The sequence below is a fragment of the Schistocerca gregaria genome, chromosome X, assembly GCF_023897955.1.
Source record: "Schistocerca gregaria isolate iqSchGreg1 chromosome X, iqSchGreg1.2, whole genome shotgun sequence".
NCBI lineage: Eukaryota > Metazoa > Arthropoda > Insecta > Orthoptera > Acrididae > Schistocerca > Schistocerca gregaria.
In genome coordinates this window covers 756,960,347-756,978,874 of record NC_064931.1, presented here as the reverse complement: position 1 = coordinate 756,978,874, position 18,528 = coordinate 756,960,347, and the positions used below count along the sequence as shown (strand labels likewise).

General features: G+C 42.3%; 1 protein-coding gene across 9 annotated transcripts in view; it reads left to right on the top strand.

Moving 5' to 3' along the window:
- LOC126298725 (uncharacterized) overlaps positions 1 to 18,528 on the top strand; it is a 168,042-nt gene that overhangs the window by 103,279 nt on the left and 46,235 nt on the right. For all 9 annotated transcript variants that reach the window (XM_049990160.1, XM_049990162.1, XM_049990157.1 and 6 more), the window contains one exon: positions 12,122 to 12,259. In XM_049990160.1, the coding sequence (XP_049846117.1) occupies positions 12,122 to 12,259 (138 nt within the window). The remainder of the gene's footprint in view (positions 1 to 12,121; positions 12,260 to 18,528) is intronic.

The following is an 18,528-nucleotide window of genomic DNA, read 5'->3' as shown; positions in this document are numbered from 1 at the left end:
GTATTGTTGATAATCTGAACTTTGTGTTCAAAGATATTCTACATATACATCCACATCTACATCCATACTCCGCAAGCCACCTGATGGTGTCTGACGGAGGGTACTTTGAGTACCTCTATCAGTTCTCCCTTCTATTCCAGACTCGTATTGTTCGTGGAAAGGAAGGTTGTCGGTATGCCTCTGTGTGGGCTCTTAATCTTTCTGATTTTATCCTCATGGTCTCTTCGCGAGAAATACGTAGGAGGGAACAATGTACTGCTTGACTCCTTGGTGAAGGTGTGTTCTCGAAACTTCAACAAAAGCCCCTACCGAGCTACGTAGCATCTTTCCTGCAGAGCCTTCCACTGGAGTTTATCTATCATCCCCGTAACGCTTTCGCGATTATTAAATGATCCTGTAACGAAGCGTGCTTCTCTCCGTTGGATCTTCTCGCTCTCTTCTGTCAACCCTATCTGGTATGGATCCCACACCGGTGAGAAGTATTCAAGCAGTGGGCAAACAAGTGTACTGTAACCTACTTCCTTTGTTTTCAGATTGCATTTCCTTAGGATTCTTCCAATGAATCTCTGTCTGGCACATACTGTGCCGATGATCGACTTTGTATGATCATTCCATTTTAAATCACTCCTAATGCCTACTCCCAGGCAATTTATGGAATTAACTGCTTCCAGTTGCTGACCTGCTGTTATTGTATCTAAATGATAAAGGATCTTTCTTTCTATGTATTCAAAACCTCTTGATATATTACAGCATCATCCGCAAAGAGCCTCAGTGAACTTCCGATGTCATCCACAAGGTCATTTATGTATATTGTGAATAGCAATGGTCCTACTACACTCCCCTGTGGCACACCTGAAATCACTCTTACTTTGGAAGACTTCTCTCCATTGAGAATGACATGCTGCGTTCTGTTATCTAGGAACTCTTCAATCCAATCACACAGTTGGTCTGATAGTCCATATACTCTTACTTTGTTCAGTAAATGACGTGGGGAAATGTATCAAATGCCTTGCGGAAGTCAAGAAACATGTCATCTACCTGGGAACCCGTGTCTATGGCCCTCTGAGTCTCGTGGACGAATAGCGCGAGCTGGGTTTCACAAGATCGTCTTTTTTGAAACCCATGCTGATTCCTACAGAGTAGATTTCTAGTCTCCAGAAAAGTCATTATACTTGAACATAATATGCGTTCCAAAATTCTACTGCTGATCGACATTAGAGATATAGGTCTATAGTTCTGCACATCTGTTCAACGTCCCTTCTTGAAAACAGGGATGACCTGTGCCCTTTTCCAATCCTTTGGAATGCTATGTTCTTGTAGACACCTACGGTACACCGCTGCAAGAAGGGGGCAAGTTCCTTCGCGTTCTCTGTGTAAAATCGAACTGGTATCCCATCAGGTCCAGTGGCCTTCCCTCTTTTGAGCGATTTTAATTGTTTTTCTATCCCCGTCATCTATTTCGATATCTACCTTTTTGTCATTTGTGCGACAATCTAGAGAAGGAAGTACAGTGCAGTCTTCCTCTGTGAAACAGACTTGGAAAAAGACATTTAGTATTTCGGCCTTTAGTCTGTCATCCTCTGTTTCAGCACCATTTTGGTCACAGAGTGTCTGGCCATTTTGTTTTGATCCACCTTGACATAAGACCAAAATTTCTTAGGATATTCTGCCAAGTCAAGTCAGTACATAGAACTTTACTTTTGAATTCGTTGAATGCCTCTCGCATAGCCCTCCTCACACCACACTTTGCTTTGTGTAATTTTTGTTTGTCTGCAAGGCTTTGGCTATCATTTATGCTTGCTGTGAAGTTCCATTTGCTTTCGCAGCAGTTTTCTAACTTGGTTGTTGTACCACGGTGGCTCTTTTCCATCTCTTACGAACTTGCTTTGCACATACTCATCTAATGCATATTGTATGATGGTTTTGAACTTTGTCCACTGATCCTCAACACTATTTGTACTTGAGACAAAACTTTTGTGTTGAGCCGTCAAGTACTCTGAAATCTGCTTTTTGTCACTTTTGCTAAATAGAAAAGTCTTCCTACATTTCTTAATATTTCTATTTATGGCTGAAATCGTCAGTGTAGTAACTGCTTATGATCGCTGTTTCCCTATTCTGCATTAACTGTTTCAAATAGTTTGGGTCTGTTTGTCACCAGAAGGTCTAATATGTTATCGCCACGAGTTGGATCTGTGTTTAACTGCTCGAGATAGTTTTCAGATAACGCACTTAAAAATTTTTACTGGAGTCTTTGTCCCTGCCACCTGCTATAAATGCTTGCGTCTCCCAGTCTATATCTGGCAAATTAAAATCTCCACCCAGAACTATAACATGATTGGGAAATCTACACAAAATATTTTCCAAATTTTCCTTCAGGTGCTCTGCCACAACAGCTGCTGAGCCAGGGGGCCTATAGAGACATCCAATTACCATGTTTGAGCCTGCTTTAACCATGACCTTCACCCAAATTATTTCAGATTTCGGATCAACGTCAATTTCCTTCGATACTATTGCACTTTTTATCGCTATAAACATGTATTCCCCTTCACTGTCCAGCCTGTCTCTGCGGTATACATTCCAATCTGAGTTCAGAATTTGATTACTGTTTGCATCTCGTTGCAGCCAACTATCGGTCCCTAGTACTATGTGGGCATTGTGACCGTTTATTAATGACAGCAGTTCTGGGACCTTTCTATACTCTCCTGCAGTTTTCTGTTACCACATTAATATTGTTATTTCCCGTTGCGTTTTGCCTACTACTACCTTGTCGCGTCTCAGGAGGCGTCTTGTCAGGCCTAGGGAGGGAATTCTCTAACCTAAAAACCCCACATGTGCACTCCACACGTACTCCGCTACCCTTGTAGCCGCTTCCTGCGTGTAGTGGACGCCTGACCTATTCAGGGGGACCCTACATTTCTCCACCCAATAGCGGAGGTCGAGAAATTTGCACCCCAAATCTCTGCAGAATCGTCTGAGCCTCTGGTTTCAGCCTTCCACTTGGCTCCAAACCAGAGGACCGCGATAGGTTCTGGGAACGATACTACAAATAGTTAGCTCAGATTCCACCCCGCGAGCGAGGCTTTCCAACTTCACCAACTCCACCAACCGCCTTTATGAACTGAGGATGACCTCTGAACCCAGACGCCGACATGAGCAACAATTTGCAGTCAGGTGCACGCAGTGCTCTCTATCGCCACCGGCAGCTCCTCCACCACATCTCGAATGAGACCCCCCTCCCGGCAAGCAGACAGAGTGAACACTGGCCTTCTTCCCCGACCTTTCCGCTATTTCCCTAAGGGACTCCATCGCCCGCCTAACATTGGAGTTCCCAATCACTAGTAAACCCCTCTCCCCATGTGCCTGCTTGGACCTTGCTGAAGGAGTGGCCACATGTCCACTCACAGGCAGAGTGGGCGATGCCACATGGACAGCCTCCACATTGACCCTCTGCCTTGTGCGACCCGAACACCGCCGAACCCGCCACTCCCCTTGGGGAGAGGGTGGCCCAACCGTGCCCAGTACCCGCGAAGGTGTCTTGACAGCAGGGACCATGGGTGAAGCATGTAACACCTGGCGTGTACCATGCAACGCACCAGACTCCCCTCTGCCACTACACTCCAAGGCAGCAGCCTGAAGACGGCTGACCGCAGCTATCAGCACGTTCAGCTGTTCGCAAACAGTGGCCAGCTCCTCCTGCATCCATACACAGCAGTCACACATCCCATACATCCTAAGAAATTAACAATTTACTGTAGAGAGTTAATCAACTTTTAACTAGACTGCTAATTCACTAAAGGTGGCTGCTGGCTGACTAAACTGTGGTTACTAGACACTTCTTGTTGGAAACAATGAAAATAAGCGCTACCTGTCCCTGGACTGTGTTCAAAACAAACACTAGCACTACTGGCACTACAGCTGATTAAAGGGACTTTCTCTGACTGTATTCAAAACAAACACAAAATCTATGGAACACTATTATTAGTACTCGAAAATTAAAGCTCCCTAAAAGCAAAAACACACGGAAAAATGAGTGACAGGTAAGAAAAACACAGTTAATACTTAAATTAATGTAGCTTACTGCACAGCAGATGTGAAGCAGACGGCAGTTATGACTATGATAGTTTTAAATGTAACGATGTATCTTTTAAATGATATTTAGGAGTTTGTGGAAAGAATAGTGCTTGTTAATGTTACCAGTAAGTTTTTGCAAATGTAGTAATGAAGTTCGTTAGAAAAGGATGCACATTGTGTTAGCACTGGATAATTTTACCCTGTGGTAAAGATATGATGTAACAGAGTTGAAACTATACTTTAGTCTCAGTCTTGACCTCCCCTTTTTAGCAGATTTTACTTTAATTTGTGTAAAATATTTCAGTGCTTACTTTTACATCCATTATTTTAAGAGGTATTGCATGCTATTAAAATAAGGCCTCAGTTCCACTTACAAAAATCCCTAGTCACGAATAATACCCTGACCTAAAAATGCTCACACTTTTGTTTATGCTCTCTGTTGTGGCACACAACACAAACAAACAGTATTTTGTGTTATCTTTTTGGTAGATTACAACATGTGATGACACGCTGCACAATCATGAAACTGCCCATAGGCTATATTAGGTCCATAGCATAACAATGTTCAGATCTTGAGGGCTGCACAGTAAGTAATGGTTCACAGCCCAGAGTAGACTGAAGCCCATGTGGTTGAGGTTGACCTATATATAGACCTGTGCAGACAGCACTGAAGTTGCTGGCAACAGTTTTGGAGTCGGCTCACACATCTGGTTTTATAGACGTGTGCTGGAGGTCGATGGTGGAGTCTCTGGTACCGATTCCTGCATCCGCAGCTAAAGAGCCTTACCTTGGTACATTGAGGAACAACTGTAGTGTGCTGATGCAGTGAGTTGCATGTGTGGCTGGTGGGTCTGGAACAAGGCAGGTGGCTTAAGGTAGTGGTAACTATGGATTTACCACAGCCTTGCACTCCTGGGTTGTGGTGTTGGGGGTGGGGGTTTGGGGGGGGGGGGGGGGGGAAAGAGACCCTCTATGCCTGGCCCTGCACTGACTGGGGAATAACGTGTATGACCTCCATGTCTTCTGCAGCCTCCCATGATGGCCCTGATTCCAGGACTCCCTGGTCTGTGGGCACTTGGACATAAAGCTGAAAGTGGCTAGTCGGTGTTGGTTGAGCCAAGTGGGCAGTGGTGGAAACATGGGTGAAGCAGTGGACACTGGAGGTGATGTCGTGATGACATCTGTGCTCTAGAATGGCTGCTGCTCTGCTGGTGCACCTGCTGGGAATGTTCCCAGCTGTGGTAACTTGATCAAAAACCTTGGTCTGCTCCGGGGTGGGGAAGCCATTGGTGAGGTTGTATTCTTCCCTTGTGATTGTGGTAGCCTGGGATAACTAACAGTTGCATTAGTGGGGGTCAGTTGGAGGAGGACGGGGGAGTGGGGTCAAGGATGAGCTCTTCTTCCACTGAAGGATGGGAAAATGGGATGCAGTGGGAGGACTGCGGAGAAACAGACAGGGGGCTGCAGATGAGTAACTAGAACTGGTTTTGTTGTCAGGTGATAGTCTGGTTTCTGGTATCAGGGATAAAACCCATCATCCTCATTGCTGATGACTGGTGGATGGGGAGGGGGGACAATCAATCTTGTCGGCCAAATCTCTGGGTCCCCACACCTGCATCCCAGGCTGTAACTTTGGAGAGGGGGAGAAGGAATTGGGGGAGGTGGGGGGGGGGGTCTTTGTGTGCAAGGAGGAGTAAATGCAAGAGAGAATGGGTTTGATGTCCATGCAAGAGCTCAGATATGAATTTATAAAAATGTCAGGGTGCCTTTTGTGGATGTAAAGTCGGTGAACAGGTGTGCATCACTCCAGCGCAGAAATTCACATAGGCTCCAATGGAAATTGTGGACCTTTGTCTATCGTTTATGTCTGTGGCAGGCCCTCGATGATGGAAAATCTTCAACAGCGCTGTCACTGTGTATTCCACTGTGGTTGTATGGCAGTTAACAATATACTGTGAAGAATAAAAAAAATGAGAATGCAGAAGTGTCGCAACATGATGTGGCATGGACTCGACCAATGTCTGAAGTAGTGCTGGAGGGAACTGACACCATGAATCCTGCAGGGCGGTCCATAAATCTGTACGAGTGTGAGTTGGTGGAGATCTCTTCTGAACAGCACATTGTAATGCATCCTAGATATGCCCAATAATGTTCATATCTGGGAAGATTCGTGGCCAGTGGAAGTGGTTAAAGTCAGGAGAGTGTTCCTGGAGCCACTCTGTAGTAATTCTGGATGTGTGAAGTGTCACATTGTCCTGCTGGAATTGGCCAAGTCCGTCAGAATGCACAGTGGACATGAATGGATGCAGGTGATCAGACAGGATGCTTATGTACGTGTCCCTTGTCAAGAGTTGTAGCTAGACATATTAGGGGTCCCATAGCATTCCAGCTGCACACGTCCCACACCATTACAGAGCTGCAATCAGCTTGAACAGTCCCCTGCTGATATGCAGCGTCTGTGGATTCATGAGGTTGCCTCCATACCGTACATGTCCATCTGCTTAATACAATTTTAAATAAGACTCATCCAACTAGGCAAAAGGGCGGTCCATAAATCTGTACGAGTGTGAGTTGGTGGAGATCTCTTCTGAACAGCACATTGTAATGCATCCTAGATATGCCCAATAATGTTCATATCTGGGAAGATTCGTGGCCAGTGGAAGTGGTTAAAGTCAGGAGAGTGTTCCTGGAGCCACTCTGTAGTAATTCTGGATGTGTGAAGTGTCACATTGTCCTGCTGGAATTGGCCAAGTCCGTCAGAATGCACAGTGGACATGAATGGATGCAGGTGATCAGACGGGATGCTTATGTACGTGTCCCTTGTCAAGAGTTGTAGCTAGACATATTAGGGGTCCCATAGCATTCCAGCTGCACACGTCCCACACCATTACAGAGCTGCAATCAGCTTGAACAGTCCCCTGCTGATATGCAGCGTCTGTGGATTCATGAGGTTGCCTCCATACCGTACATGTCCATCTGCTTAATACAATTTTAAATAAGACTCGTCCAACTAGGCAACATGTTTCCAGCCATCAACAGTCCAGTTTCAGGCTTGATGCCACCAAAAGCCCATATCGATGGTGTTTCATTGAATGGTTCGCACGCTGACACTTGTTGATGGCCTAGCATCGAAATCTGCAGTAGTTTGCGGAAGGGTTGTGCTTCTATCACACTGAACAAGTCTCTTCAGCCATAGTTGGTCCCATTCTTGTTGGATCTTTGATTGCAGCAATGTCAGAGATTTCATGCTTTACCGGATTCCTGATATTCACGGTACACCGTGAAATGGTCATGCAGGAAAATCTCCACTTCATCGCTACATCGGAGATGCTGTTTCCCATTGCTCATGCACCGACCATAACACCATGTTCAAACTCGCTTAAATCTTCATAACCTGCCATTATAGCAGCAGTAACCTATCTAAGAACTGCGCCAGAACTTGTTGTCTTATATAGGCGTTGCCGACCGCAGCGCCATATTCTGTTTGTTTACATCTCTCTGTATTTGAATACACATGCCTATACCAGTTTCTTTGGTGCTTCAGTGTATATGAGAACCTGGAAATAGCATCAGTGATGATGAGACCCATGGTGTTCAGTAATGGGCATGCAAAAATCAGGGGGGGAAAACTTGCGATGTGGCTGTCTTTCGTTCAACACATTTAGTGTATTGACAGATGAGGTTCTCCATGTCTTGGTCGATGCCTGGCCAATACTCACTCCAGGCAGGTAGCTTGGTGTTGGAAGTTCCCCAATGCCCCTGATGCAGCAGCTGTAAGATGTGTTGTTGTAGGGCAAAAGCAAAAGGTGCCACTGCCCTTAGTAATGCTGAAGAAGAGTAGATTGTTGCTTAGCCCATTGCTCAGGGCACCTTCTCAAGATGTAGGTGCGAATTTGTTTGAAAATAGTGTTGCCTCTGTGGTAGCATGCATGTAGGCTCCTGTAATGGGAAAGTTGTCCATCACTTGTTGTGCCTCATAGACGAGAAAGTGTGTCCACATTTGCGTGCTAGGATGTCCTTCTGAAGTGGATTTCATTGGTATATCTTGAGAGACGTACAGTGCCAAGTGCTGTAGACAATGAGCAGTATGACCTGGGACATGAGTTGTTGGGTTGAACAACAAGATGGATGGCTTATTGTTTGTTACCATGTGGAACTTGGTGCCATAATGAAAGACATGAAATTTCTTGAAAGTGGATATAATTACCAGTGTTTCTTCTCAATTTGAGAGTATTTCATTTCTGCAGAAATGAAGGTTTTTAAAGTTTAAGCTGTGGGATGCTCTGAACCATCATACTCCTAGTGAGTGAGGCTGGCCGCATCCCAAGATATGATGCATTGCTCACCAACACTACCTGCTTCCCAGTTTGGAATATTGCCAAACAAGGTGCTGAGAGTTGGTACTGTTTGAGTTCCCAGAATGTTGTTCCACATGCAGCCGACTATGTAAAAACCACTCCCTTCTTACCCAGGTGATGTAACAACTGAGCTATTTGAGATGCCACTGGAATGAATTTTTCATAATATGTAATTTTACTCAGAAACACCAGGAGCTGCTTGACGTTCATCGGCCTAGGCATGGGTGGGGTCACTTCGATGTGCGACTGTGTTGGTGATAGTCCATCACGAGAAAGGATGTGGCCTAAGTGCTACAATGAAGGCTGAAAAAATTAACATGTGCTGAGATTGCACTTTAATTGTGCCTCCTGCAAAACGAAAAACAGTGACTTCGGTTCACTAAGTGCTGCGCGGTAGAATTTTCTGTGACGATTCTTTCATCAAAATAGTTAATGGAATCCAGCACATTGCGAAGCAGCTGTTTCAGGAAATTTGGAAAATTGCTGGGGCACTGGAGACCGTGAAAGCCAGCTGCTTATATTTGTGCAAACCGTACAGTGTATTAATCAACAATATCTTCTGTGGACATTCATCTAACAGGAGCTGTAAGTACTCCTCGGTGAGGTCAATTTGTAGAAGTAGTGTCCATCCACCAGCTTTGCATACAGTTCCTCCAGTTTTTAAATGATGTATATGGGTATGTGTCCCTGCTGCCTTGAGATTCATTGTGGCCTTGAGATTAACTTTGGCCTTGAGATTAACTTTGGCCTTGAGATTAACTTTGGCCTTGAGATTCACTGTGGCCTTGAAGTCCCTGCACAGTGTGGGTTTGTCTCATGGTTTCCTGATGACAACAAGAGTAGCAGCATGCTGATTCAGTGATACAGGAAATATCACATCCAATGCATGCAACATGTCTAATTCAGCCCTGACCTGGTCCCTGAGTCACAGTGACACCACAGGTGGGGGGGGGGGGGGGGGGGGAGGAGGAGGAGGAGGACATGAGGCAGTGCTGTAGGTTTCTGCGAAATGTGAGCTTAGAAATTCTTCACTTTTCCCAGAGCAGAAGAGTTTAGTGCAAAGCATGTCCAGTTGTGAATAAGGAACATTCTCTGAGGACCAGGTTTGCGCTATCCATGATGGAAACTCCAAAAGATGCAAATGTGTCCAAGTGTGTGACCTTGTCTTACAAAGGGTCATCAAACTGTAAGGCTTTTAACTAAAACTCTTTATTAGGTGCTGCATGGACAATCACACCTCTGACCGTGCATTCTGCACAATATTCCTTGGTGGTAGGCAGAAAAAACTTGTGTTAGTGACTTGTCCCCTGGAGTTCAGCTGCAAAGCTTGATAAGATTGACACTTGCTTGTGACATTGATAAAACTCGAGGGGAGCAGAAATCACGACAGTATCTTTGATACTGAGCACTTAACAATGAGTAATTTTGTTGAAAGTCAGGTTATCAGGTTCTGTCAGAAGGGCCAGATTGCACAACAAATGAAAAGTTTGTGGCGGTATCCATGATAAGAAAAGGGATTTAGCAGCATCATCATCACATACCATAAATACCTTAAAGTGCTATCGCAGTGAGTTCCAGTCTTTCGATTTTCCCTCATACGGCAGGAACAGTGAAGGATTTATTGTTGGCTGTTGTAGTAGTCTGGCTAGGAGGTCCTCCATATGTTTTTGATATGCCACTTGATGAACCATCAGTTGTTGCATAACAGGGGCAAGAGATGGTTCAGCCATGGTGACAGGAAAGAAGGAAACGTTGGTGACTGTGCAGTAAACAAAGTCTGTAGGTCATGGAAAAGGTCGCTGTCATATAGCGTCAGTCAAGTGCTGAAATTTGCATGCAAGTTTTCACAGTTCGAGCAATGAAACACATACAAGTTCACTCTGCAGTCACCAGATGCCACGACCCAAACACTGATTTTTTTTGTAATCTTTTTATTGGTGGACAATGTGCAGTCATGATACTGCCCAGTGGTGATACTATGTCAGTAGCATAATAACAACCAAATCTTGAAGGCTGCACAATAGGTAATAGTTCACAGCATGGTGTAGAATTAAACCGGAAGGCTCACTTCGGCCAAGATATAGACCAGTGTAGACAGAACTGATGTTGGTGAGACTAGTTTTGAGTCAGTGTGTGCAGCTGGCATTGTAGATTTGCACTGCAGGTCAATGGTTGATCCTCACATCTGTGGCTAGCGAGACTTAGCCCAGTACATTGAGTAACAGCTGTGGTGTGCTGGTGCAGCAAGTTGCACGTGCAGCTGGCACAGTGTACAGATCTGGAGTGAGGCAGACGGCTTAAGATAGTGGTAACTGTGGGTTTACCACACATATCTCTTGTTGAGAAACATGTAATGATACCTTTAACCGTTTATGTAAAGTGGGACACACTATGCAGTGTTAAATGCTCTGTTTGGATCAATTTTGAGTGAGTTATGCTGGTGTAAGATATTGGTATCTGCATTAGCATAAAAGGTGACTTTTTAGTAGTAAGGGTGTCATGAAAGGCATTTTAAAAAATTGATATTTGTTTGTCAGTGTATTCCATATATGTCAACTTTTGCAATGTGCTGCATGATTAGGGTGCTACTGATATGACTTGATTACACTGTAACATGAAAAATGCAACAGCAGTGTAATGGGGAATACAAATAATGGTACAAGTAAAGATAAGCACTCACCATATAGTTGATTGTTAAAGTGGTTGACAGTCCCAGAAAGAACATAGCTTCAAGCAACAATGTCCTGGCAGTGCAGCTCAGCTCAGCTGAGGGGTTGTGTCAAGTGGATTTTTAAAGAGGACCAAAGAGGCAGGGTGGGGCACGGAGGAAAGGATGGTAACAGCTAAGAGGGAGAGGCAGCAAGGGAATGAGATTGGAATGTGGCTCTGGGAAACCTGCCCTGCTTGTGACACATGTGAAACTGCTTGTGGCTTACAATGACATGGAGGGATAAGGAGGTGGTAGAGAGAGAAAACTGAGGAAGAGGAACACCATAGAGAGGAAAATGTGAGTGTAGATGAATGGAATAATGTGGGAAGTACAGGGAAAGGAATGGAAGTGGGTACGGAACAGGAGCTAGCAGAAGTTGAAGCCAGGTGGTTTGTGGATTGAATGCTGCCTTTTAAGGACACTCTTCAATCAAGTAATTCCCCATGCGTCTCACTTTATTCACATTTCAATCTCCATGGTATCCCTCTTCCTCTGTTGTATCCCCCTCCTCCCCCTCCCCATGTGCGTATTTTAGTCAACATTGGAGGGCATTGTCTGAAACCTCAAATCTGTATTGTCTTGCTTATATGCCTGTCAGCTGCTGAAAACCTCAACTACATGTTGAGTGGTTACTTTTATTCCTTCAATTATTTGAATTTTGCCCAGGATTTTCCAGTTTCATGTAAGTTGGGGAAACTGCCTGAATAAACATTTTTGATTATGTTTTAATAAGTGTCATCAGATAACTAATGAGTAAAAAAAAAAAAAACAGTGCAATTGCTTGAAATAAAATAAAAACGTAATACAGTACTTTTCCAATTTTATGTGTAGTCATCAGTATGACATGGCTTAGGTAATGAAAATCTTAAGAAATTAAGATATATTTTAAATTTAAGAAGTATTGCCTGGGCTTTTGTGACCATACTATATCTGTGAACGCATTTTGCCTCATTTTACATATTGACGGTATTAATTATTGCAGTGAATATGCCAGGCCTCATGCAGGCTTTTCACCTGGGACATTGCCACGATCGTCAGGATTGTCATTGCCGCCTCAGTGTATTGATCCAATGCTTCATTATCAACTAAACAGCATGTATGCACCTGGAACTCGTGAAAGGTAATGCCCTAATTAATGAGAAATTTTTTAAGAATGTGATTTATATTTATCATTGAGAAAATATTGTGGAATAATAGTTTTTCATGCTTATTTCACTATTAGTTTATATCTTTATGGCTGTGGCACTATTAGTTTATATCTTTATGGGTGTGAGCCTGATGTGGTAGAAAGCAGCCATACATTATGGCAAACAGTCATAAATTTCATATTTATGTGTAGGTGGTTAGAGAAAACATAATCAACAGTTTAATAAAGTTTGGTTGTCAGTAATAAATTAAATGATGTTGGTCTGTGTAAACTTCCTCAGATTTTTTCTGTGGACAATTCTGTGTTGATCGCAGATCTGAATATGCTCATATAGACCAGAACTAGTTAGCTGATAATTGGCTCACAACTGTGATGTGAAGTAAACTGTTGTTAAACACAAATGTTGCTGATCTCTATGTACAAGTTGTGCTCCACAATTAAAAATACACAATATTGCCATTGATCCATCACCATTTGAAGAACCCCGTATTAAGAGACATACTCATGATTGAAGTTTTGTGTAGTTTACCTGAACATTTCTTTCATAAAAGTCAAGGATTATAACTTTGTATGTCCTTATCAGATTTACTGTAGTCATTATTGTGTAATTACTGGTCTGTGCCAGAAAGGTGGTCAGCACAAATATCAAAACAATATACTTTAAAAAAAAATAACTGACACATTCTTTAAAAAGATACAATGTAACCTGCAAAGGTGATTACTTTTCAGGTTTGAGACTCGGTACTGTTTTTGCTTACTTATTGTAGGAAGCTTTTTATGCCTTGAATGAGCTGTGTGTAACGTTACTTTGTGTATATGTTATTACCTAACAGCAACTCATGTAAGATTACTTTTCAGAATAACAAGAAGTAACCAGAGAAATAATACATTGAACAACTAATCAAGAAATAACAGTAAAATATATTTAAAAATTCAAACCAATTAATTATAGAGAACTACTTACTGACAAAAGAGATGGCATCACTTCCAAGGGCAAAATTAGGAGAAGATTGCACATTTAGCTTTTGAAATCAGTGGTGCCAACTTCTGGAGTAGAGAGCAAGAGTGGAAAGAAAAGTGGTGTGTGTGAGTTTGTTAAGGGAAGATTGGAGGCTCAATCAGAATACTAAGCCAAGAGAGGCACTGCAGGATACTCTGGATTGGAACTGAACAATTAAGAGCAACAAGTGTATTATTATTACTGAATTTTCAATGAAACTGTCTCAGAGAAGCAGAGATCAGTTTCTCTCTGGATATTGCATTTATGCTTGTGTACACAGAAGCTATAATTACATGTTGATGTCTGCACAGATCAGTGTATGCAGCCACCCAAATTTCTATTGGATGAAGCAGTAGGTCTCTGAAAAGCATTCACTAACTGTAGCTTGACAGTGCACTCACAGAACTGTTTTCAAGCAGACCACTAATTCCATGTTCCAGGACACATCAACATCAGACAAGTGTTTCATAATGCAGCATTTTCATGACAGATATGTGGCTTCTAGCCACACCACTTAATAGAATGTTTCAGATTTTGTATCCATTACGTTCACTACTTAATCCACAGTGTCTCCCAATTAACTCCCTTCCCCAAATCCTGTATGGTTTAGGTTCATATCCTGCCATCACTGTAGCTGCCAAATTCACCCACCCACCCACCCCCATCCCCAATCCTCCTCCTCCATCTCCACCACCGCCATCACCACCACTTGTGTAATGGATAGGAACCATTGTCAGTCTAGGAAGCAATACTCATGTGTACACTTCAGCTGTGCTGAGTGTAAATTCTGGTCATGAACTGTAGAGTTTTAAACTTTTTCTTGGAGTTTTGTGGCATACTGAAATTCATTTCAGGTGAATGTCAGAGAACTTAGAGAATTTGGTGTGAGATGTAATTCCTGAGCTTCGAGTTAGCAACAATGTTGGCTCTTCTGTATAAACTTTGAATTAGTTTTGGATACTTATTCTGAGGCTTCAGCAATTTGCTGTGTTATTTTGAACTTAAGATTTTCAATCCTGTGAGACTACTTCAGACTTTGAAATATTTCAGTGAATCACTTGTGACATCGATTTGAACTTCGTTCGATTAAAGTGGATCTTGTGAATGACCAAGCAGAGTTCAGAAATATTACTGATGCACTTCCATGCAGCCGAAATTGTAATTAGTAGTCACTGTAGCTGTAATTAACACTTCCACTGCTAGATATGTGCTCTCTGCATTCAGTGGTGAGGACGGCTTTTGCCAATTGCTGGTACCTGTGCTGAGAGGCGGCATTCTGGTTCTGGCTGATACGAAATACTAATCATACAATTATTCAAAAACTATGAAGTGAAAAAACCTGAATTTAGCACATATTACAGTCTAATTTCTTCACTCAATAAAGAACTAAGTTTCGCTTTGTTACCCAACATACTTAACTGCGTCCCATCAAAGTAAGTAAAACATTTGCGAAAGATTGTAAGAGTTTGCAGAGGAAAAAACTCATTGCATAAACTTTGCATATGATTGATTTTAACTCATAGATTGCAGTGAATGAAATGTAGATAAGATATCAAAATTTTATTTCAAACTGAGAGCAGAACGATGTTTCATTCTCAAGTTATCGGGTTTTACATCTGATGGAGAGTTGCACACAAAATGCCCATTCACACCTTTGCACAGTGCTAACCATGTTGTCATAACAATCATTATAGCTCCTAAATGATTCAAGATATCAAAATGAGGCTTTTTGTGAATGATAAAATGCAAGGAGGCACTTATGTTGTGTGATGAATATTAAAAACTTTTTTATTAACAAAGGTATTGAAGTAACTCACCTGCAGCAGTGAGATATCGGTAGCTCAGAATGCGTAGGGAAACTCAAGGGGGACCACATGCAATACGGCATCAGCACCTGGGAAATAGCATAACACAACATGTATACAACTTCACAGCAGCGAAACTGTTAAGCACTCACCAGTAACAATTTGTGGTCTTGTTTTGTGGAAGTAAACTGTCTTCTTGAAGATCAGTGCATCGAGTGTTACCTAAAGTCATCTCACCATCAATCCTATGTTTATATAATTTTAATTACAGCTTAGACAGATGCTCTTGACAAATGTGAGAACATATTGCTGAAGTGTACAGTAACCCTTTGGCAGCTAACAAACCACAGCTGATCTCAGTGACCATGCGTTATTCCACTGACATCTTGGCAAGTTGCTAGAAGGTTAATTTATTGCAGTGTGCAAAATAACAGTTTTGCCTCTGGTTGACAATCTCTCCATTTTTGCTCATCAATTTTGAATGGCTTATTGTTTTGAAAATATTTCACTGTAGATGTATTATCCTATGATAGTTTAGGCTTCGTGTAATGACCAGGAGCATATCCTTTCAATTCCAGAAGATTATTTTACCTTGAGTCTTGCTATTGCTGAATTTTCTCAGTGAACTGAAAGCATGACATTACATCTCATTTGGAGTTGATATATACACAAAGAGCCAAAGAAACTGGTACACCTCCCTAATATCGTGTAGGGCCCCCATGAGAACGCAGAAGTGCTGCAACACAATGTGGCCTGGACTCGACTAACTGAAGGACTTCTGGAGGGAGTTGACACCATGAAATTGCAGGGCTGTCCATAAATTCATAAGAGTACGATGAGGTTGAGATCTCTTCTGAACAGCGCATTGCAAGGAATCCCAAATATGCTCAATAATGTTCATGTCTGGGAACTTTGATGGTCAGTGGAAGTGTATAAACTCAGAAGAGTGTTCCTGGAGCCACTCTGTAGCAATTCTGGATGTGTAGGGTGTTGCATTGTCCTGCTGGAATTGCCCAAGTCCATTGGAATGGACATAAATTGATGCAGGTGATCAGACAGGATGCTTAAGTATGTGTATAGACATATCAGGAGTCCCATATCACTTCAAATGCACATGCCCTATGCCATTACAGAGCCTCCACCAACTTGAACAGTCCCCTGCTGACATGCAGGGTCCTTGGATTCATGAGGTTGTCTCCATACTTGAACATGTCTATCCACTCAATACAGTTTGAAACTCGTCCAAGCAGGCAACATGTTTCCAGTCATCAACAGTCCAATGTTGGTGTTGATGGACCCAAGCAAGGCATAAAGCTTTGTATCATGCAGTCATCAAGGGTGGTCCTTCGGCTCCGAAAACCCATATCGATGATGTTTCATTGAATGGTTCGCATGCTTACACTTGATTGCCCAACATTGAAATCTGCAGCAATGTGCCGAAGGGTTGCAATTCTTTCACATTGAATGAGTCTCTTCTGTCATCATTGGTCCCTTTTTTGCAGGATCTTTCCCCAGCCGCAGTGATGTCAGAGATTTGATGTTTTACTTAGTTCCGATATTCATGGTACACTCATGAAATGGTCGTACTGGAAAATCTCCTCTTCATTGCTGCCTCGGAGATGCTGTATCCCATCGCTTGTGCGCAGACTATAACAGCACATTCAGACTCAGTTAAATCTTGATAACCTGCCGTTATAGCAGCAGTAACTGATCTAAGAACTGTGCTAGATACTTGTTGTCTTATATAAGCGTTGCCAACCACAGTGCTGTGTTCTGCCTGTTTACATATCTCTGTATTTGAATACACATTCCTATACCAGTTTCTTTGGCACTCCAGTGTATGTAATCCACTTCTATCGTAAATGATGCGAGGAGGAAATCCATCATCTGGCAAAAAAACTGTTGAAATGGCACACTCTTTGTGAGCCTTCTGCACACAGTTGATGATAACATACCATGTATGTCAGTTGTGAACAACATTATTTTTGAGACAGTTACATTGACTGTTCAGATACTGGACCTGCAATGCCTGTCTTAATCATGGATGTTTCAGTAGAATATATGTCATGAAGATTGATGTGAACAGGGGTCATAAGAAGAGGGTAAATAGCAAAGACAATTACATTTATTGCACATACGATTACCATATTTACCCGACTATAATACAACACTGAATATTAGAGCCCCCTTGTTTTTTTAGAAGTTTCTCCTTGAGATTTTTTTTTATTTTTGTCGTGTTCTGACTAATCAAAATTACAAGCTGGTTTATTGATGATGAAAGTATCTGCTTAAAATAGTTAACATTACCTCATTTATTAATTGTCTACATTTCAGTGATACAAGATGAAATAAAATAAACAAACAGAAATGGTTTACATTAATTTTTACCTTCACTTTCTTTTTGTTTGGTATCATGATCGTCATCATCACCATCACCATTATTGTTATTATTATTTGTAAACCTGCTGCCATGTCTTCCTTCCTGGCACCTCTCCCATATTATGTCATCTTCTGAGCCATTAACACTATTTGAATCCCCTCATCCAGCATAGATGTGTAGTTTAAAAAAAAAAAAAAAAACTCTTTCCACCATGGAGTGAGTGTGTGGTCACCCTTAAAGAAGCCTCTCACAGCAAAGCTGTTGCAGATGAGCCATAAAAGAGCTACTCACAACAAGTTTCATTACTTAAAATTGTGAGGTCATGCCACCAAGAATGATTACCAGATCTACAGGGTGTTACAAAAAGGTATGGCCAAACTTTCAGGAAACATTCCTCACACACAAAGAAAGAAAATATGTTATGTGGACATGTGTCCGGAAACACTTACTTTCCATGTTAGAGCTCATTTTATTACTTCACTTCAAATCACATTAATCATGGAATGTAAACACACAGCAACAGAACGTACCAGTGTGACTTCAAACACTTTGTTACAGGAAATGTTCAAAATGTCCTCCGTTAGTGAGGATACATGCATCCACCCTCCGTCGCATGGAATCCCTGATGCGCTGATGCAGCCCTGGAAAATGGCGTATTGTATCACAGCCATCCACAATACGAGCACGAAGAGTCTCTACATTTGGTACCGCAATTGCGTAGACAAGAGCTTTCAAATGCCCCCATAAATGAAAGTCAAGAGGGTGAGGTGAGGAGAGCGTGGAGGCCATGGAATTGGTCCGCCTCTACCAATCCATCAGTCACCGAATCTGTTGTTGAAAAGCATACGAACACTTCGACTGAAATGTGCAGTAGCTCCATCGTGCATGAACCACATGTTGTGTTGTACTTGTAAAGGCACATGTTCTAGCAGTACAGGTAGAGTATCCCGTATGAAATTATGGCCGTGAATCGAGGAAGTACATACTGACGAAACTAAAATGAGCTCTAACATGGAAATTAAGCGTTTCCGGACACATGTCCACATAACATCTTTTC